The following is a 23944-nucleotide window of genomic DNA, read 5'->3' as shown; positions in this document are numbered from 1 at the left end:
TTGTAAGAAAGTGTTCGAGATTTGGGATAAAGTGTTCAAATGGTGGGGATTAAATGTGTTCTCTTCGGCTAGTTTGTGTGAGATTCTTTAAGGTTCTTCAAATGGGGCAATGTCGGATTTGGGCTCCAAGATTTGGCAAGTGGTTCTTTAGTCTTGTTGTTATCTCATATGGTGGAACCGAAACCAATTAGTCTTTAACAAAAAAGGTTGGACCACTCCGGTTGCATTATGTGAGATTCAACTTAAAACGTTCGAGTGGATTGGAAAAAGATGCAAATCACTACATATCAATTGACACTCTTGACTTCATAATCCCCAATTTTTTGTTATGTAATTAATTCGTGTATTTTTGTTGTATGTTGGCTTAACGGCTTGTTTAGTTAGCATATAACTCTCGAGATGTACATTATGGTTTGATTAATAAAATTGTTGCTTTTAAAAAAAAAAAAAAAAGATAAAAAAATAAAAATACACTAATGATATTAGCCGCTTAGACTCGAGCGGAGGTCTTCACTGTCATACGTGGAATTCTACCATTAAACCACTGCCTCCTTTAATTTTAAAATAGAATCTAGAAAATATTTAATCCGGGTATCTCACTTGCTCAGAAACAGGGCAAAATCATCGTTAATTAGCTCCCAAACACATTTTAGGGTTTTTTTTTGCTTCTGCAACTTAAAAAATGGCGAAACACTTAAAATTCATGACAATCATCAGCAGCAGTAACATCTTATTATCATTATTATTAACATTATCATCAATGATTTCATATACTGCAGCTTACAGGCCCGGAGATATCGTTCCGATGAGCAAAATGGGCCAATATCACTCCGTATGTACCCTCCGTACTCAATTTGAGCCCTAATTTTGTAAATTATATGAATATGATTATACACACTGAAATTCACAGATCTTATTTTGCTGTTACTACAGTCACGAACTGTTTGGCATGATATGATCGGTCGACATTGCCCGATTTTTGGTGTAAATCGTGAGGTAATTCGTGTTTATATCTTATGATTTTGTAGAATTTAAATTTAATTATTTAAATCTATGTATTTATTGAAATTTTTATTTATTTTATTTTATTTTTTATCTTGTACAGGTTTTGGTTCCTATATCTAAACCTACTGGTTTCACTGGTGCTGATCCTTACAAAATGTGAGACTCCTTCCAATCAATACAATTTTTTTTGTTATTTATTTATTTATTTTCATTTATTTATTTTCATTTTCATTTATTTCTACAATTTGTATTGTATGATTTGTTAACATAGACAGTGTATGATTGCTGGAATACAGACTAGTGCTACTAATACTTTGTCAAATTAGGGCATAAATTATTAAGAGTGTGTTTGGGAAAGGTTATACATAAGTACTTTTGTGGTGCTTATTGCATTCAAATTGAGCATCACTGCACAGGTTTAATGATAAGTGCATTTAGTTCTCGGTAATAAGCTTAACTTAAGTGCGTTTGTTGCAATAAAAGATTTACTACGTCTCCTAATTTTACTTAAAATCTGTATGAATTTTAATCCATATGATGCAACCATATACATTATCTTTTTCTGTTTTTCAGATAGTGTGCTTATTATTTGGTTGATGGTAGTGTTATGGATTGAATACCAGATTCAATATATTGGCATTTTGGCATACATCGGTGTTTTAGGATACAAAAGTTAGTTTCCATAAGTTGTCTACTTCATTAGCGTATTGGTGAAACTGGTTATTGGTTAATAAGGTTTGAGTAAAAAGGTTAACTTTACTTGTAGCTTATAAGAAACTTGATTATTTGGCCTTTTATGTATGTAAATAAGTATTAGTACTCTGTCTTAATTAGCGGTATGCTTTCAAGAGGTAGACACGCTTTTCATGCGATGCTTAGCAATTCAAATAGTTTTGGCTACAATCATAAGCGTTCCTAATTTTTATTGCCCTCTACTTATAGGCTACTAAAATGACATAGTTGAACTTCCCTGCTTTCCTAAGTAATATACAGCTAACACATGACGAATGATTGAACATATATAAGTGTGTCCAAGGATCCGAAATGCGTCTAACTTATATGTAAGTTTTGAGTGCGTCAAACCTCATTGTATACCCATTTGTTATGGGGTATTCTGTACGAAGTTATGTTTGTGGCAATATGAAATTGAAGAAAGAAAAGGGTTTAGTGGTGTGAGCAGGGGAATTAGGTCAATATGGTATGAGTATAATTATCAGTTGCTAAGTTAGTGAGGTTTGGTGTATTGTAGCTTATAGCTTATAAGGTTAACATTACTTATAGCTTATAAACTTGATTTTTTGGCCTTTCATGTCTGTAAATAATTCTCTTCATGCAGAAAGGATCTTGTCATATTTATAATACAATAAAGGACAGTAGTGTACTATTTAATAAAATGAGTCTACCTATTAACAAAATAAGTTAATGAATTTCTAAAATCTCATTGTATACCCATATGTTTTGGGGTACTCTGTACAAAGTTATGTTTGTGGCAATATGAAATTGAAGAAAGAAAAGGGTCTAGTGGTGTGAGCAGGGGAATTAGGTCATTATGGTATGAGTATAATTATCAGTTGTTAAGTTAGTGAGGTTTGGTGTATTATAGCTTTCGGTTTACCTGTCTTTATATTTTTTTTATCTTCAACTTTTCTCCTTTTGTCTAGTTATACCTAGAATTTTTAATAAGCTTTTATTTAATCTAACCCTGAGAATGATCGAGTGCAGATCGTTTCAAGTTGGAAAAGAGAAATATTATATTCCATGGCTACTTGTGGTAAATCGTAAGAAATCTGAGGTCCCAATGATTGATGTCCATCTGGTATTTCTTTTATAATATACTAATTGATATTTTTTTATATGTTATAATATCTTCTTATTCTTATTCTTATGTGACCATGGAGTTTTAATTTGCATGAGTGCAGAGGTACTCAGGAAGTGATTTTCTTGGTGTCACGGCTAACGTTGTTGACATGCCACATCATTGTAGGTTACCATTTCCTTTACATTTATATTATACAGTGACCAAAATTATTCTACTATGATAGCTATTTGATTGTTAAAGTTATACGTGATTCATGGGCATGTAGTTGACCAGCCGAAGACTTTATTCCATAAATTAATTACCAGTAAGCCCTAAGTGTTATTTGTTGTTTGTCAATTAACAAATGTATGAAGTATTTTGGCAGTTCAACTGGTATTCATCTTTCTGTGTCATGCTATATATAAAGTCTTCTAATTCTTTGACATTGATTACTCGAGTTTTGATATCCTTGAACATTAATATTTTCCATTAGATTGCACTTTTTCTTTTTCTATTAAACTTTGAAACTACTAGTTAGAACTGATTAAAGAAACAAAAAAGAAAGAACTATAAGGCAATGATAGGGTACCCAAGTATTTAAAATGTTTTTGCCAAAGCTACCCAAATATCAAAACAAGAGGCCAATCAGTATAACTTTTCTTATGCTTTTCTCATTTTACAAGGATGTGGTAAAACTTTGAAGTTGTGGGATCATCAAATAACATTTGATTTTTCATTGTTAGCTAGTGTATTTATTTTTGTTGAAGTTTATGTTCTCTTTTGTATATTTACTGTGCTGAATTTCTTGTACTGAGCAGATTTGGAGCTTCATCCCGACATTAGTAAGCAATTTTGGGACGCCCAGATATGGCCAAAACATGTGCTAGTCAGATACACATGGTTAGTTTTTGTTATTTCTCATCTGGTTATGCCTAATTACAATTTTTGGTTCATTGTTCATCAATGTTGAAGAACTAGTATCTCAAATGCAAAAGTAGAGGTGACACTTTCTACCCATCTAGTTTGGAATGTGTATATATGGTTTATGTATTATCCCAAAGTCCAAAGTCAAACAGGATTAGCTAAAAGGCGAATGGGACGAATAGGGAAAATGGGTTAACGGTTGCTCACTGTCTATTTTTGTGGCTATAATGCATGATCAGAGAATCACACTAATAATCTCTTTGTTGCCAAAATTATTGCAATGAGCATTTAAAAATATGTAAAAGTGGATAAACTAGTGTTTGCGAGTCAACCTGACAGATCAGGGTTACTTTGTGATCCATACATTTGACCTGTTGTAATGTGCACCTGGTTATTGTAACTAATGGATGACCTTTTTTTAGGGAGGAACAATCAGAAATAGATGTCGCTACTGGGTTCTATGTTCTCTTTGGATCAGGTAAATACTTTTAGATCACACATGAATAAAATCTTGTTTTTGTACGATTTAGAAAGCAAAAAAAAAAAACATAAGCTTATGATAGTTCTCTTGTTCAATAACAGGGCTTCTTATGACATTTGTTCTTTCTATTTACATTCTGCAATCATCTCGTGATAAACTTGAGAGGTATAACTTTCATTTCCTTTTTTGTAGCATATTTCATTGTCAAGTTTCATCTTCTTCTAATAATTATGTAGTGGCTCGTTAATAACATGTAATGACGAGTTGGGTAGTGATAATGGGTTCAAATAGTTTAGGGCGACCCACCTGTTAATGCTTCTATTTAACTGTTGTTTTGTATAACAAAGCGATTTGGGATGTTTAAAATATTTAAAAATACTTTTGGGTTACTTTAACCCCTTGACCGATTTCTTGATCCTTTTTTTTTTTTTTTTTTTAATATATCACCTATTTTGATTCTTTGAAGATAATGAACAACCCAAATACTTCCATTCAGGTAAATGTGCCGAACAGAATTTGATAAACTAAAAATTGTTTTATTTAAGATAATGAACAACTCTCATCTTCATAGATTTTATTTTCCTTTTCTCTTGCTCTTCGATGTACCACAAAAAGAATTTGTCGAGTCACGTATTTAAATTCTATGCCCATACTAGGTCCTCATTATAGTTTTTTTTAAATTACATCGAATTAAAATTTAATGTTGGGACATATTAATAGTGTAACTTGTGTAATTGTGTAATTAAGCAATGATTTTTAAGGAGGGGGTATAGCCTATAAATACTCCCTCCACCTTCTATTTTAGAACCTTTTGACCATTATACCAACTTATGTAACCTTGAAGCTAAATGAATGCATTTACATTTTCAAAACTCTCTCAATACATTTATTTTCATATTATCACATCAAAAGGGAACCACACTGTTTACTTTTCATTTAATGATCTGTGTTTCTGTAGAGTTCTTAATTCAATAAGTAAAATTGTTGTTTCTTTGTCACTTAATATGTCACTTGATCTGAAAATTGATCTGTTTTTAGTGAACAACCCCTTAATAATCATGGATTAACAAGGATTTCGACCTAACATTTAGTACCCAGTAATTTAGTTAGGTCGATGTTACTTGTCAATCAGACTGAAACAAATCTCATTTAAATCTTTGGATCTATAATTATTCAATATTTGTTTTTTCGGCCAAAAAAGGTCGTTTATAAGAATTAAAAGTGTGTGATTGTCAAAAAAGGTTGTTTATTTGGTTTGTCCTGTGGCTTTTTTTTCTTCCAGGTTTGTTAGAGAGACAGTAGCTGAAAGTAGCATGCCCGGGGGTGTAGCAAAGGTCGAATGAAAAAAACATATTTGAACTCGTTGATCTATAAGCTCACTTGAATATTCGCTTATCTCTTGTCAGAAAATTGTAGTTCTGGATTTACAGTGAATTCAAAAGAAGTTCGAGGTAGTAAACTGTAAATTTAGTACCTGGGATATCAAAACACTTCACTTCAAGGGAAGACATACTCCCAAAATATATTACTTAAGTGTCAATTTGGGTAATTTTTTTTTTTTTTTACTAATTACCGTTTGTTTCGGGATATAATGTATCCAAACGGTTTGATTGTCATAAAACTTACCAAATTATACTACGCCATGATAGTCTTAGTAGTAGGTAGATAATTTGTCTCAATAATACAAGACAAACCATGGGTGATCTTTGTCAATGCAAATGCAACAGTGGAGTGGGTAATTGGTGGTTTAAGTAATGTAACTACGAAAACAAGCGAGCTACGATAAGTGTACGAGTGGTTTCGAAAGATCCACTTTATATAGTACCTAGCTACTTAAACGAGACTAGTAGTGTACACAATTATTTGACAACTCTTAGAAATTATTAAGCTCATTATGCTCTAAGGTACAACTTGTTCGACCCCTCTTCTCATAAATAATTGAGAACTTGATTATCACATTCTATGATTTTATTCAATGTTTCTCAAGTGATTCTTAGCTTGCTTCATTGGTATCATCACACCTGGTGTGTAGGGATGGCACCGCGGGTCGTGGATGCGGATTCATTGAATCCATCACCCGTACCCGCGGATTTTTTGTCAACCCGTCAACCCGCGGATCTTCATTATCGGATTTAATTTTAGATCCACGCCCGTACCCGCGGATATCCGCGGGCGACGGATTTACCCGCGGATCTTATTCATAAAATATTACTACATTCGTATCTATATTAAATTACTCAAAATACGTTATACTAGTAGTCTAGTACTACTTGCACGCATCAAATTACTGGAATTTAATAGTGATCGATCACCAAATTTCTATGTTATTGTTTGAAAATTTTTTGAAGTCAATGAACTAATATAGTAGTATGAGTTTCTAGACATTATTTGAGATTATACTATTGTAATGTAAACTTTGTTAATATAATTTTTGTGGACTTGCGTTAGAATTGAGAAAGGAAATCAAACTTTCTTGAAAACTTGAAGAGACATCAGAGAATTGGAGAAGGGTAAATCAAAAAGCGCATGGTATACTAAGAGTCTGAGATTTGAAAACCCAATATGTTCAACCATAGATAAGTGTAATTGTGTAATGCAAAACGCAAAATGAACATGGTCTTTTTACTTCTTTTAAGTAATTTAATATTAAGGTACTTATTAAATGTTTGAATAATACAAGCAAATATCGGTTGAATGCATTCTACAGTGTATGCCACGGATTATTTGACGGATATATCCACGGATTCTTCGAACGGGTATATCGGATTCTTGGATCGGATTTAACCGGCAACGGATGTAATACATCCATCACCCGCCCGCGACCCGTCAGCGGGTACAAGATTACATCCATCGCCCACCCGAGGGTAAAGATTCTTGATTTTACCTGCCCATCACGGGTGCGGGTACCCGCGGATCTTGGATTTTTTAGATCCATTGCCATCCCTACTCGTGTGTGGGGCTTGGGGTTAAGGTCATGTGTTCGAGTTTCGCTATGTCCATCGTATTAATCAAACTGCTTGAAAGATGGAGCTCCAGATTGACTCCAGAGAGGTTTTCATCCCTACCTTTAACGTCTGTTAGACTACCCGTTAGATTTGCATTTTCATTAGGAGGTCCTTTCTCTACTAACAATAATTTACTTTGGTTGATATATAACAAATAAACTGAGATGCACCTTGTAGTACATGTGAACGAAAATAAGGATTACAAAGAACCTCCGTTAAATTTAACAGAGATTTCATCATGAGTTAAAGGCGGGGATGGATGGCGTGCATTTCTTTATCGTTCAAGGATGATTCGTATAATTTTCAAAAGATAAGAGCTATTGGTCTAATTTGATGCAAAACACAAGGACTTTTTTTTTACGGCCAAAAAATGAATATATAAGAAGAAAAAAAAACGATCCCTAACAAGTCGTTAAGGGATGATTACAAAGGAATAGAAAGCCATGAGTTCCAATTTGAAACTAGATGACCTCTATTTTTGATCCAACGAAAAGTAATTAATCTAATAACATCAAATAAACTACTTTTACTACAAAAATAATCATGAAAAACAACACCGTTTCGGAAACGCCACAACGCCCACATAGTAGACACCATAACCGCGATGATACGCTTGTTAGACGAAACTTGTAAACGAATGCCTTCTAACCATGAAATAAACGAGTACCACGAATCAAAATGGGGCATACCACAATTCAGCCATAATCGAATTTTATGCCATAACTCGCGTGCTAAATCGCACTCGAAAAACAAATGATCTCGAGTCTCAACCCCATTGTTACAAATCGGGCACACAACGGAATTGATATCTATCCCTTTCGCGGATAGGTTCCAACGAACGGGAAGACAATCTAATCGGAAACGCCATAAAAATATGTTAACTTTGCGCGGGACGTGTTTGAACCAAATAGTTTCAATAGGAGACGAAGCAAAAAAACGTCGATCAATGTACTCTCTAGCATCTTTAACCGTGTACATACCTTCATTACTAATGGAACAAGACCAAGAATCAGGCCGGTCATTCAGAACCGGACAGCCCAGTTCCTCGAGTAAATCATTAAACAATTGATCGTTTCTACCCCTTAAATTCTCCCTGACCCACGCAATTTGCCAAACTCCGTTTACAAGCTTGTTTGCAACAGAATTATTCGGGGCCGAATCTAAGTGGTACAATCTGTTGAAACGTGAAGCTAAAGGGGCATTACCCGACCAATAATCGAGCCAAAAGCGAATATGACGGCCGTTACCGATGGTCATGCGAAATATATCAGTAGGAATAAGCTCATCAGTGCAACATTTGGAGCAAGTGTTCACAATATTTGACCAAACTGTAGAATTAGATGAGGCAGTAACAATAAAACAATTTCCATGAATTGGTTTTATGATAGTCACCCACATATCATTCGGACTTGTCAAATATCTCCATCTCCATTTATAAATTAACGCTAAGTTGAACGCTTTAAGACTTCCCACATTAAGACCGCCTTTATCAAAAGGAGCGAGAACTTTATCCCACTTTAACCACGCCATCTTCTTAACCGGATTGTTACCACCCCAAAAGAATCTAGCTCGAATTGATTCAAGTCTTTTTAAAACAGTTTCGGGGCATTTAAACAACGACATGAGATAAATACCAATACTACCCATCACAGCTTTGACGAGAGTCAAACGACCACCTGCAGAAATAAGACTTGCCTTCCAAGAAGACAATTTAGATCGAAACTTCTCACATAACGTATCCCACTTCGCAATGGCTTTCATGCTCGAGCCAATAGGAATTCCCAAATACGTCGTAGGAAACGAACCAACCCGAACCCCCACACTATTGGCAATAGATATGGTCTCGGAATCAACCACACCTATGCCAAAAATATGAGACTTAGTAACGTTTAATCTCAACCCGGAAACTCTATGAAAAATCTCCAAAATAAGGATGATACGCCTCATCTCTTGGGCACTCAAGTCTGAAAAAATAATCACATCATCTGCATAAATAAAATGAGATAAATGAATGTTATCCATACCGACTTTAATCCCACAAATAAAATTTATTTCCATGGCACGACGAAAGGCTAAATGAAGGCCTTCCATAACAATGATAAAAAGAAAAGGGCTAAGAGGATCGCCCTGTCTCAAACCCCTCTTCAAACAAAACTCTCGAGTTGGGCTGCCATTAACTAAAACAGAAGTCTTAGCCGAACATAAATAACCTTTTATCCACGAACACCATTTATGACCGAACCCCAGCGACGATAACATAAATAAAAGATACTCCCAATTAACAGAATCATACGCTTTCTCGAAATCCACCTTAAAAAGAAGCATCTTTTTATTTTTCTTCTTGTACCATGAAATAATCTCGCTTAACATAAGAGGGCCATCTAGAATCTGACGACCTGAAATAAACGCCGACTGCACCGGGCTAATAATCTTATCAATAACACCTTGTAATCTATTGGTCAATATCTTAGTGACCGTTTTATAGAAACAACCCACCAAAGATATAGGACGAAAATCATTAATGAGAACCGGATTATTAACCTTTGGGATTAACGAAAAAAACGCCGAATTAGTTCCTTTGGGCATATTACAGGAAGAGAAAAACTCTCTAACGTCCCTGCAAAAATCAAACTTGAATATATCCCAAAAATGTTTTAAAAAACGAAACGAAATACCGTCTGGTCCCGAGGCTTTAGAACTACCACAACTCCAAACCGCATTTTTTATCTCTGCGTCATCAACATCAGCTTCAAGACACTTAGCTTCATTATCGGATAAGCATATATTCGGTCTGATGTTGCCAAAGTCAGCATCAATTTGAAGGGCTTCAAATTTGGACTTGTAATAATCAAAGAATTTAGATTTAATATCATTAGGATCATCTATCCAAACCCCATCAATGAGTAAACCTTGAATATATAGAATGCGGCGTTTGCGTTTAAGAGAACAATGAAAAAATTTAGTGTTTTCATCACCCTCTACGTCCCATTTAACACTAGCTTTCTGACGAGAATCAAGATCGATGAGTTTAGATAACTCCTCCTTTTCGGCAGCAAATTCATTTCGAAGGTCGACCTGCACAATACTTGCAGTACCAGCATTAATAATAGAGTCTAAATCAATTATCTTGTCCGTTATCTCTTTTAAACGACCAGCTTCGACGGATCTAGACGAGTGGATCCAACTTTTCAAATGGCCTTTTAGAAGGCGAAATTTAGCAACAATGTCCAAATTTTGGTTGGCTTTAATAGTGTCCCAAGCACTCCGAACCGTAGACTCAAAATCTGTTCGTGCAAACCACGAGTCAAAAATCTTAAAATAAGTCGGGCCGAAATCAACTTTATCTTGAAACAAAATAATAGGAGAATGATCCGAAAAACCCCGAGGCAACACTAATCCTTTTAAATCATCAAAAAAATTTAGCACATTGTTCGTAATGAAAAAACGATCGATCTTGCTGAATTTATTGCCCTGTTTGTTTCTCCAAGTGAATTGAAGACCACCTAACGGCACTTCATACAAATCATTAGACTCAATAAACTCATTAAAAATACTCACATCTTGAGAGCAAAAAATGGAACCATAACGTTCATCTTCATTTCTAACAGAATTCCAATCACCCATAAAAATATACTCACCTGGGTGTGTTGAAACAAACGTCGAAATCTTAGACCAAAGAGTTGCTTTATCCGCCAAAGATTGAGGAGCATACACATTCACCAAAAAAACTTCTAAATTGACACGAAACCAAGTCCCTTTAACAATAACGAAATTATCGTCATACCAAATATGACTTTTACCAAAAACATTCGGGTCCCATAAAGAAATAATGCCTCCTGAGAAACCACGAGACAAACTTACAGCATAATCAAAATTATGATTACCCCAAAATGTTTTAAGACGAGACATATTAAAACGAGACAACTTTGATTCTTGAATGCCCAAGAAATCAATATTTAACGTAACACATAAATTCTTGATCCAATTTCTTTTATCAAACATCAACGATCCACAACAATTGATAGATAATATCTTCATCTAAAACCAAAACTATCTGAATCACGGTTCAAAGCTTTCTTGTTACCCTTAAAATGGTAACCCAACAATTCTCCAATATCAAAGATATCTTCACTTTGGTCTAAACTTTGAGAAGGATCAATGTCATGATTAATAATGGTAAATGGGGTATGACAACTTACCGAAGAAACGAAACACTGCTTGTTATTATCATATTTATCAACCCAAGAAAATCCAGGTGGATGTGAGTAACTCGTACTCCCATCACTTGAATTAGCAGAAACAGAATCAACAATCAGCTTAGTTATAACACCCCGCCAAAATACCATCTGACGGCGTGTTAATTCCGGTCCCACAGTTAACAGTTACGCCCTCTATATGAGACGTTTAAAGCAATCGCATTTAATTTTATTTAAATTAATAACTTTCAAAAACAAAAGTCAGAAATCCCAAAATAGAAACACTGTTGTGATCGTAACCACAAGCCAACAGTATTTAAACAGTATAAAAGTTTTAAATGCGAAAGTAAATAATGTTCTTTAAAATCAAATGCTGACTCCACGGCCAGACATGCAGCAAACACAGCGGAAGCATACCTCTTAAGGACCTGAGAATAACAACACGCAAAAACAGGTCAACAAATAATGTTGGTGAATCTACAGGTTTAAAGTAATGTAACAGTATCTGAAAAACAGTTATCAGAAAAATAGTTTAATTTCATTGACCACGAGATTCTATCGCTTGCATAAACCGAGCACCTGAATACTAGCATTAACCCGAGTATAGAAACCACTACACCCGACCTTACCTCGTAAAATTTTATACACTTGTTCAAATGTATTTAATGTTCAAAGTAAATGCACCACTGCTTTTATAGTGGGTGAGGTTGTCAACCTAACGGATCCGTCCATCTAAATTGTGCTCACACCGATGGTATTAAAAGTATTCAAGCTAGAGGCTTTTTGAACAAACTCATTATGCATATGTGTAGTACTCATGTCAATATAAAAGTATTTGAAAATGTAAATATAACAGCGTGTATTCTCATCCCTGGAAACATGTAAAAAGCGGGACTGTAGACTCACCTTTGAATAAGCTCGGAATGAAAGACAAATGACTTGTACGGTTTAGACCCGAGTAATGTAACCTAAGTATATGTATGTAGGTTGGTCAATATATATATCTTAAATAAGTGTGGTTTCATAGTGTACGTTGTCTTTTTGCTCGACTCGACGCGTTTTAAAGTAAAAGTCAACTATATCATGCAAGTCAAACCAAGTCAACCGAAGTCAAACCGAAAGTCAAACTTGGTCAAAGTAGTCAACTAAAGTCAAAATCAGTAGGTTCATGTCAAATATTGGTTAATAAGTCAAACCTAAGTCAAACAATACGTTTCAGGTCATGAATGATCATTTTCACAATTTCAGTTTATCGTTATGCACAAAGTTTATGAACACGTAGCATACTTAGCACATTATCTCATAGTAAAAAATTCAAGTAAATATGAAAAGCTCCAGATAATAATTAGACTTAAAATAGATTCCAAAAAGTCCGGCCAGGGACTCATACGACAATTAAAAGTCAGGAATCAGAAGGGATACATTTGGGGTTTGCCAAGTCAGTTTCTGACCGTGCACTGATTTCATTTTGGCTATAACCGGAGTTAGGAACATACAATTGATACAAGACCAGTGGACATAGTTCAAGAACAAATCAAAGTAACACATATCAAAAATATAGCAACTTTTGTTTAGCCAATTTGTACAGTTTATTCGTGAAAGTTGATCATTCAGTTTTCAATTCAAATCAGAATTCACATAAAGTATGGCTCTATTGTGCCCAATGCATAAGGTTTCAGAGATTGACATAAACTAACAATAAGTCACATATAATGTTAAGTTTCATTTTCCAGAAGTATACATGCTCAAACAATTCACAAGATTCACAGAGTACAAAACCGTGTTCAATTTACAGATTCGATTCCCATTTCGTTAGTCACATTCGCATACGATTATCCGAAGATCTAGATACAATTAACCTATGATATCTACATGAAATATGAATTAATTTTTGTCTATTTTTCAAATATGCAAAGCTTTAATCACATAAGTTAACACATTTTATCAAACAAGGTTATTTTCATGCAAGTGCTGTATAAAACTACATTTACACTAATTCTAGCATATCTCGGGCTATACATAAGCAAATGACATGATATCCTAATCCAACTTGAGTGTTTTTAAATTATATTTCCAGTGGTATAAGTCTCACAATCCAATTCGCTTTCTATCAATACCAGATTTCTGATCAAGCAACAAAAATACAACGATAATTCAAATCGACATAACTTAATCATACGAAAACGAAATCAAGCGAATCCAAAGCCTAAACTCAATAGTTTTTCGCAAGGAATCTGATTATAACATCATAATTAACATTTTAAAAACTTAATTTTTCTGATCAAACAAATACAAATTCGTTTTTAAACCCTAGCGCATCAAACAATCAAAATAACGATTACAATTAACACGTACGCGTATATACTTGAGCAATTGACAACATAACTATGAAAGTCACATGAAAATCAGATTTTTAAGATTTAGGGTTCATGCAATTATACCTTTGATCGCTAAATTAAATACACCAACGCGTAGAGGAGATCGGGAATTACAACTTTCGTGTTCAAGGTTTAATCTAAAAATCAAAAATTGATGGTATGGTGGTGGTGACATGGTCGACGATGGGAGGGAGAAGGAGGGAAGAAAAAGCTGCGTTTTTATGTTCTTAATTCTAATTAGGTTTATTACTTCTATTTATATCATCCCTAGTTATCCTAAATTGCACATAAGTCCCTAAAGTTACAAGTTTTAGACATAAAAGGGGTGGGGAGGGGGTTTCGGCAGATGGGCCCCATGGGATGGGTTTTCGGGCTCTCGTTTTGCAAAAGCGCGTATTCGTGGTCCATTTTAAGTGTCGTTTAGTCGTACCAAAGGCCCGAAACGCTAATCCGATCATTAAACGCAACCAATCGCTTAATTTATTAAAAATCCAATAAATTAAATATTTTAAAAAGTTAATAATTAATTAATTTAATTATTAAAATAAACCCGAGCGTTTCGTTGCTCAAAAAGCTATTATCAAAATCATTTCGTTTTTATCGTATTTCATTATCCGAAATATTTATTTGAATTAATATCAACCCATATTAATTATTGAAGCCCTCCAAAGGTCAAGTACGCATTTAATACACGTAAACGCATAAAAGTTAAATAATCGCCGTTAAATAAATTAACGGAAGGTTAACGAAAGTAACGGAAAAATCAGGGTTGTTACATTACCCACCTGTTATTGAAAATTTCGTCCCGAAATTTTAGTGATCGTCCGCTGAAGTGGTTTTCTCAGGAAATAATTGCGGATACTTCAGCCTCATCTGATCTTCACGCTCCCACGTGAACTCTGGTCCTCTTCTCGCGTTCCACCGAACTTTAACGATAGGAATTTGATGTGCAGCGGGGTGTATATAAAATAGTTATTAATTTTAGCAGGAAATACTATTAAATACGATACATTTTTACACAAGATATTTATTTATTTAGAGAACGGATATACTTAAACCTTGCTACAACACTTATAGGCAGTGTACCTAATCGTACAGTAGTGTAGTTTTTAGTAAGTCCGGTTCGTTCCACAGGGAATCTTTTTTAAACAAAGCTCAACGCTATATTAATTTACTTTTATAAAAATACAAACATATATATAAGTAATATTATTATTATAAAGGGGGTTTTTACCGTTTAATGACCGGTTTGTCGATTTTAAAACTTTAGTCGCAGTTAAAACCAAATGTAAAATATTAAAAATAAATAAAAGACTTAAATTAAAGCGTAAAATAAATAACGATAATGAAATTGCAATAAAAGTGCGATAAAATAAACTTGCGATAATTAAAAAGTACGATAATTAAAAGTGCGATTAAATAACAATAAATAAAAGTGCGATAATTAGAAGTGCAATTAAATATAAAATAAAGGAAATTAAATATGAAATAAAAGAATTATGCTTATTTAAACTTCCGTAATCATGATGTTTGACGTGTTGATTTTAGTTTTATGCCCATGGGTTAATTGTCCTTTGTCCTGGATTATTTAATATGTCCGTCTGGTTTTTGTCCATAACAGTCCATCAGTCATAAATATAAAGTGCGAGTGTCCTCGTCAAATTATCCTTATACCCGAAGTTAAATATTCCAACTATTTGGGGATTTAAACTGTAACAAGATTTTAATACTTTGTTTAATAATTACACCAGGATGTCGACTGAGTGTAACCCAAGGTTTTAATATTTTGTTATCAATTATACCAATTGTCCTTTGTACATAATTTCACCCCTGTTTTAATTATTCTAGTGGCTATTAATCCATTCCCGTGTCCGGTTAAATGAACGATTATTCGTACATATAAATACCCCGCCCATCGTGTCCGATCGAGTGTATATGGTAATTTATAGGGACGCCCAATTGTAAATCTTTATATTAACATTAACAAACTATCATTTAGTTAAACAAATATAAAGCCCATTAATAGCCCATAGTCTAATTTCCACAAGTGTCGTTCTTTTGTCCAAACCCCATTTATGGTACAAAGCCCAATTACCCAATTTTAGTAATTAGCCCAACATCATGATTACTTCGTTTTAAATAAGCATAATAATAACTTAGCTACGAGACATTAATATAAAAAGGTTGAACATAACTTACAATGATTAAAAATAGCGTAGCGTTACACGGACAGAATTTCGACTTACACCCTTACAACATTCGCTAACATACCCTTATTATTAGAATTATAATTAAAATTAAAATATAAATTATAAATATATATATATATTTTACGTATGAGGAGAAGAAGAAAAAGATGATGAAAATGATCAGAATTCGGTTTGCTTTATAGGGAGTTTCAAAACTGGGGGCTCCGCGACTCGCGGCCATTTTGGCCTTCAAACTCCGCGAGTCGCGGAGAATGAAATTACAGCTCACACTTTGGAGTCTTTCTCTGCCGACGGTTTTTATTTATAAATATAATATATATATAATTAATATAATTAATTATATATTATATTATATTTATATACATAGTTAACTTGTAATTTTTAGTCCGTTGCGTCGAGCGTTAAGAGTTGACTCTGGTCTCGGTTTCGGATTTTCGAACGTCCTTGCGTACAATTTAATATCTTGTACTTTGCGTTTTGAATCTTGTACTCTTGTAATTTCGAGACGTTTCTTATCAATAATTGGAACCTTTTTGATTGTCTTTTGTACTTTTGAGCTTTTTGGTCGTTTGCGTCTTCAATTCGTCGAATCTGTCTTTTGTCTTCACCTTTTATTATTTAAACGAATATAACTTGTAAATAGAACAATTGCAACTAAAAGCTTGTCTTTCTTGAGGAATAATGCTATGAAATATATGTTCGTTTTTAGCATTATCAAATATTCCCACACTTGAGCGTTGCTTGTCCTCAAGCAATATCGTCTTGAAATACTAGAATCACTTCTTTATTCTTCACACTTTATACATCAGTGATTTCTATACGGCGGTATAAACACTGGTAGTAACGATATGGTTTACAGTCCCACATGACTATAAAAATTTAGATCCATTAAGGAAATTGGATCTTTATGAAAACATTTGATCTTTTGAAAATTAAATCTAGTTTTTACCCTAGATAAGTTTTCCGGAATAACCCTTTACCGGTGTTTGCAAAATATTTTTGTGGGTTTGGTGGGTTTCAGATTTGAAAATTTTAGCTCAAAACTTGCGGTTTTGTGTCACCCACTTGCTAACCTTGTATTTGGAAAGCAACACGTCCAGTTTACTTGTCCCGTATATTACCTTTCGGTAAACTACCGTCCGGTTGAAAGGAAAGCGTTGAACAAGCAACTGTTAAGGCAATGTCCCCTGACATGCTTTTAATTATGGTCTATAACGTGTCGGACGCAATTACTATCCTTGGTAGGAGCAATAGTAAAGCTCACCCTTATAATTTTTCGGTATGGCACAAGGTCCTGTCTTTGACCATGCTATGCAACCACCGTTCTTACGGTTGACACCCGATTTAGTTCAGGTGACCTAATGAATTCCAGGTGAATTCCTAGGATTTTACGTTCAATGAACGCATTGAAAATAGGGTTTTCAGAAAACAAATCGGTTTGTAATTTTGATCAAAATATTTTCTCGTTCAAGCTCGAGTTTAGATATCATTGAATTCCATGAGTTTGAATTCTCAATCTTTAAGGTCAATCTCAAGGATTGAGTAATATCAGTCTTAAAAGCTAATTTTTAATCTTTAAGGAGATTATCCTTTCTGGGGATCTGATTCATTAGTCTTATCCAGCTAATTTGCATGGTGCTCCCCCATTGTACGAGATAAATCCTTCTCATGGTTAGGATAAATCTGACCACTTGGCGACCCTGTTTAATGCTGAGGTCCGTGGATTTCCTGCTGATTTTAGTGATGACTTTTCTAGATTTTTCGTCAACCTACAGCTGGTCTGGACGACAACTTTATGACCTAAATCAAGAAGCACGTGTCTTTGTCGGAAGACTTTACTTCCTTTTAATGATGGAATTGATTCATCGTGTAGATCTATCTTTTCTTTTCTTTCAGCGGGTAAAACAGTTTAGTTTAGTCCAAAGCAAAAGTATTTTCAGTTATTTGTTACAGAAATATGTGACATATGTTTAAGATAACTTGATAAATTTTTCCACACTTGGCTTTTATTTTCCTTTTTATCGTCCTCTATTCCATTTTAAATGAATTTTAACATTTTGGTTTGTTTCTCAATTTATGTCCTTTCCGAGGTAACAATAATTTCGGTGTTAAAACCTAGTTTTATCGTTCATAAATATGTATAAACATGATTTTTAGTTCATTTAATTGAAAATTTTGAAAAATTTTACTAGAATTGGGTAGTCAGTATATAAGACCAGTGCTGTTCTTTATTATCAGAGAGCACTAGATTCTAATACAACTACTACTTTACTAGTATTTTTAATGGTAACCAAGTGTATAAAGTAAAAAATTTTAAAATCCGAAAGAATTTAACCCCTTCCCACACTTAAGATCTTGCAATGCCCTCATTTGCAAGAAATCAGTAACAATTTAAATTATTGAGGGTGATAAGCGTAGAAAAGTGATTAAATTTTACCAAAGTTTCAAACATATTGTTGTTTGTTTGTTGAATGATAAATGGTGCACGTCATTTGTTTATTCCGTCTTTTTTGTTATTTCACACATATTTTGCTTCTTGTCGTCAAAATTACTTGCTTTTGCTGAACTTAATGCCAGTCTTTGAAAATGCGTTGTTTTACCCTGTTGTGTACATAAGATAAACTGCAAACATATATACATATTTTTGAAGTTTGGTATATTACCCCACATTCAAAAATTATTAAAATCTAAGAATAAAAGTTAGATAATTATAAAAATGATTACAATATTACCAAAAGTATTAAACGTATCAATAATTACAAATTACAAATATAAAATAAGTATACTAGGGATGATACTGGTACCAATAGGGGTTCCAGGCATAACCATAGGTGCTATAGAATGCTTCGGCAGGGTCATACGTAGGATACGGTGGCTGCATCTCTATAGACCAGGGAGGGAAGATGGGTTTCGGTGTAGGAATATAGTTTCTACCTATATGTTGGCAATGAGCTATGATTTGGTTCTGATGAACTTGCCAATCTTCAAATGCTCTCTGTCTAGCATTTTCGTATTCCTGAGAAGCTATAAACCTTTGCATTTCTTGCATCTCATTCCCCCCTCCTACATTATCTTGCTGTTGGTTTCTCTCCACCTGTGGATGTCTACCATGGTATCGTACTGTGGCGTTATTTCGCCTCTTCAAAACTTTCGCACCATGGTATACATTTAAACCTATAGTATCGCGGGGTTCTGGTTCTTCTACTAATAATCCCCCCCGACTTATATCCACACCGAGATATTCACCAATCAAAGTAATAAAAATACCACCTCCTATTATGCTATGCGGTCTCATCCCCCGAACCATAGCTGATAAATAATAACCCACACAATACGGTATACTTACAGCGCTTTGTGGGTCTCGAATACACATATGGTAAAACAAATCCTGTTCATTTACTTTTTCCTTGTTCTTACCCCTTTGTGTAATCGAATTAGCTAAAAACCTATGTATCACTCTTAATTCGGCTCTATCTATATCCAAATAAGAGTAATTTCCCCCTTTGAAATGGTGATGGCTTGTCATTTGACTCCACACACCGTGTGTATCAAAATTTTCATCTATCTTTCTACCGTTTAGTATCAATCCTCTACAATCGGCAGACGCTAACTCCTCAGGTGTATATATACGTAAAGCCTGAGCCATGTCCAGTAAAGACATGTGGCGCATCGAACCGCCTAACAAAAATCTAATAAAAGAACGATCGGTTAAACTAGCTACCCGATCATTCAACTCTATACTACATAACAATTCTTCACACCATACTTTATATACAGGTCTACGCATGGTGAATAAACGTACCCAGTCATTAAAAGTAGAATTACCATACCTCTGTACAAGTAATTCTCTAATTGGCCCGGCCAATTCTACAGCTTCTAAGGGTCCCCATTCTATGACCCTCGGTACCTCAACAACCTTAGAATGAAGAGTATGCAAACCCCTTTGATATTTTGGATAATCTATCCAAAGTTTGTCAAATCTCAGGTTCGGGTGCAACTCTTCCAAGTGCATATCGGAAAAGGTCATGACTGGATGAGGTATATCCTGCTTGTAGTAGTTATCCACCTCCTGTTGTTCCAAATTCTCAGCAGGAGCATTGCGGGCTTGGGATGAAGATTCACCCCTTTCAGTCTGCAAAACACATCAAACACAAATTTTGTGTATCCAAATATGCATTAGTGTCAGCAAAATCATCAATCAAAATAATTACAATGACATTATCAATTTATACTAAACTTAAGCTTATTTTCACATTTTTATCAAATCTACACTTTTTCAATTAAGCATATACGAAAATGTTCGCCAAGTTCATAATCATTCAACTCAAATAACATGTCAAAATAATCATTACTAGCAATTAAACAAGTCTCAAATGGCATTATCTTTCAAAAATCAAGTTCATGAATTTTAGACTTGAAAAAGTCCACTTTAATTCTCAAAATCATGTTTAGGCTCAAAGTTTGGATCATTTAACTACCTAGACATGTTACACTACTTAATTTAGCAACAATTCATGACAAAAATCGGCCATAACCTGTTTATATCAAAAAGCCCCAAATTTGCTCAAGAACACAAACCCTAGATTACTCTAAATTTGAAGTTTAAGGCTTCTAATCATGTTAAACAGCATCAATCTAGGTTATACAAGCATAATACATAAACAATTTAATCATAATTACACTAAAAAGCATCAAAATCAAATTGGGAAAAAAATTGCTCAAGAACACCAAATTTTGGATTAAATGGTGTTTAGGTGTAGAAATTTACCGTTTTTCTTGAGTAATTCCTAGATAGCATCCTTTTCAACATGATTTTAGTAAAAGATTTGGTGATTAACGGTTAAAAATTGTGATTTTGGGGTTTTTTTTTCGGGTTTTTCGTGGGTTATTTCGCAGTATTTTGCTATTGTTTGAGTTGTGTGGTGCACTGATATGTTTTTTTACGTTTTATTTTTTTCTATAAATTGGTCCCTCCGCGACTCGCGGCATTTAACCCTTCAAACTCTGCGAGTCGCGGAGTTTGGTAATTTATTTTTTTATTTTTTTTTTATAATCATTAACTTATGAAACAATTAAGTACTTAATTTTAAAATTTTGTTTCCCTTGCTATTTAGAACGAGGTCGTTTCGGATTGATGTCCTAGTCCGTCCCTCGACAAAATTTTAAAATTTGTCTTTTTGTAGCGATTGTTTTAAAAGCTAAGATTTTTGGTTTTTTAATGTTTTTGACATACTTTAATTCAATAAGATTAAAAATAATGATAATAAAAGTTCTCGTCCCTCCCTCGGGTAAAGCAATTTCGGTTCAAAGACCTAGTCTTCAACTTACGACGAATTTTAAAAATCATATTTTTAACTTAATGAGATAAAGTAAATTTTTATTTTTAAATTCACACAACTTAAATATAAAATTCAAAATTAATATTAAAAATTCACACCAAACTTTAAATGCATAAAATTAAAAATTCATACTTTAAAAATTCACACCAAACTTAATTTAAAAATTCATATTATAAATTCACACCAAACTTATATTAATTTTTCAAATATTTACAATTTTAAATATATTGTTTTTACAAAGTTTACAATATTAATTTAAGATTTAAATATTAATTTTAAAAACATGGTAAAAATAAAATTAAAAATCTTTTTTGTCTTTTTATCCCACTTTAATCAATCAAATATTATCAAAAATATGCGCCCCTCTTTTCGGTAAAGTAATTTCGGTTCCAAGACCTAATTTAACTCATGACGAATTTTTGAAATATTTTGGGTTGATTGATTAAAGATATTTATACCTTAAGAATAAACGTTAAATTTCGCAGTGATGTAATAAATTTTTGAATGATATCAATAATTTCGGTCGCCAAACCTAATTTTATTCAATACCAATTTAATACTTTTTAGCGAACAAATTAGCGTTTATTATCAAAAGGTTAAAAATAAAAATAAAAATAAAAACTGTACAGACATACCTGTGAAATAGATTTCTTAGTTATATGATCTATCCCATTCATAAGATAGTCGGTTTAATTGGTTTTCCATGGCTACATAGGCGTAACCTCGAGCATTCAGTGTCTTTTCTTCTAAACATATGAACGGTCCGTCTCTGCATAAAGTAACAAATTCGGTATTTGAATAGGTTTGATTATTTGAACATTTACCTCCATGTGACCATTTTCCGCATTTGTGACATCTTTCTAGGTGTCGTGCTCTTCTTTTCGCTGCGGATTTTGATTTTCCTTTACCAAATTGTAACTTATTATCTTCGCATCTGGATTATTTTCTAACTCCGTCCATTCTTTCTCTGATTACTGATACTATTTCACTCGGTAGTATGTCATTATTACGTTTAGTGATCAAAGCGTGTAGCATTAGACCATGGTTTAGTTCACAGGCAGTCTTCATTTCCTAAAAAAAATAAAAATTCAGAATGGGGGGAGAAGACTAGTTCTTTAGGGTCTGCTAGGGAAAGACCATTCGGGTTCCATTTTCGAGAACTACACGAAAACAGACAATCTAACTCTAACAGAAATACATATTATCCTTTAAAGACTTGATTCTCCCCACACTTAGTTAGCTGTGGTGTCGAAATTGTGATTAACTTCGTTGTCGACTTCCATCGGACCATGTATGTAATGTTTAACTCTGTGACCATTAACTTTAAATTCAATCCCATTTGAATTTATTAATTCTATCGTTCCGTATGGGAAAACTCTTTTGACTATGAATGGTCCAGACCATCTTGATTTCAATTTTCCTGGAAATAGCTTGAATCGTGAATTGAAAAGAAGAACTCTGTCTCCTTCTTTAAATTCTTTTGAACTTCTGATTCTTTTATCATGCCATTTCTTCGTTCTTTCTTTATAGATTAACGAATTTTCGTATGCTTCATGTCTTAATTCTTCTAATTCGTTTAGTTGACTTAATCGTAGACGTCCGGCTTCATGTAAATCAAGATTACATGTCTTCAAAGCCCAAAATGCTTTGTGTTCAATTTCTACTGGAAGATGACATGCTTTTCCATAAACAAGTCTAAAAGGTGTGGTTCCAATTGGAGTTTTGTAGGCTGTTCTAAAAGCCCAGAGTGCATCCTCCAATTTAATGGACCATTCCTTCGGATTTGATCCTACGGTTTTCTCTAGAATACGTTTTAAAGCTCGGTTGGTATTTTCAACTTGTCCACTTGTTTGTGGATGATATGCGGTGGAGATTTTATGAGTTACTCCATATCTTTTAAGAACTTTCTCAAGTTGATTATTACAGAAATGAGTACCCCGATCACTTATTAAAGCTTTCGGTGTTCCAAACCTTGCAAAAAGACGTTTTAAAAAGTTGACTACAACTCGTGCATCGTTAGTTGGGAGAGCTTGTGCTTCCGCCCATTTAGATACATAATCAATGGCTACGAGTATATATAGATTATTATGAGATTTTGGAAATGGACCCATAAAGTCAATACCCCAAATGTCAAATAGTTCACATACTTGGATGACATTTTGTGGCATTTCATCACGTTGACTTATTTTTCTGGCCCTTTGACATGCATAACAGGATTTGCAAAGAAGGTGTGCGTCTTTGTAAATTGTAGGCCAATAGAATCCAGCTTCATAAACTTTTCTTGCTGTTAGTTGAGGCCCATAATGCCCTCCTGTTGGTCCTGTGTGACAATGGTTTAAAATTTTACTAGCTTCATCTCCAAATACACATCGGCGTATTATTCCATCGGGACAACTTTTAAACAGATGTGGATCTTCCCAGAAATAGTGTTTTATATCACTGAAGAATTTCTTTCGTCTTTGGTACGATAATCCTTTTTCAAGGAATCCACAAACTAAGTAGTTTGCATAGTCTGCAAACCATGGGATTTCATTATAATCTATCTTCAATAGATATTCATCAGGAAAGTTGTCTTGTATGGCCGATTCATTTAGAACTTCTAATTCGG

The 23944-nt window shown here is 33.9% G+C and overlaps 1 protein-coding gene across 1 annotated transcript; it reads left to right on the top strand.

Moving 5' to 3' along the window:
* The first annotated feature begins 676 nt into the window (after positions 1-676).
* Positions 677-5819, top strand: LOC139877609 (uncharacterized). The gene is made up of 9 exons (XM_071865036.1): positions 677-832; positions 934-996; positions 1106-1161; positions 2728-2821; positions 2925-2985; positions 3622-3703; positions 4150-4205; positions 4310-4373; positions 5491-5819. Exons 1-9 carry the CDS (start codon positions 683-685, stop codon positions 5549-5551), a joined length of 687 nt encoding a protein of 228 aa, XP_071721137.1. The 5' UTR covers positions 677-682; the 3' UTR covers positions 5552-5819.
* Positions 5820-23944: the final 18125 nt, after the last annotated feature.

This window comes from Rutidosis leptorrhynchoides, chromosome 11 (assembly GCF_046630445.1).
Source record: "Rutidosis leptorrhynchoides isolate AG116_Rl617_1_P2 chromosome 11, CSIRO_AGI_Rlap_v1, whole genome shotgun sequence".
NCBI lineage: Eukaryota > Viridiplantae > Streptophyta > Magnoliopsida > Asterales > Asteraceae > Rutidosis > Rutidosis leptorrhynchoides.
Note: the sequence above shows the minus strand (reverse complement) of the source record. Positions and strands in the feature narration are given on the sequence as shown.

Coding starts and splice junctions, on each gene's coding strand:
- LOC139877609 (XM_071865036.1), top strand. CDS start 683: ATGGCGAAACACTTAAAATTCATGACAATCATCAGCAGCAGTAACATC. Junction 833..933: donor AAATGGGCCAATATCACTCC/GTATGTACCCTC, acceptor CTGTTACTACAG/TCACGAACTGTTTGGCATGA. Junction 997..1,105: donor TTTTTGGTGTAAATCGTGAG/GTAATTCGTGTT, acceptor TATCTTGTACAG/GTTTTGGTTCCTATATCTAA.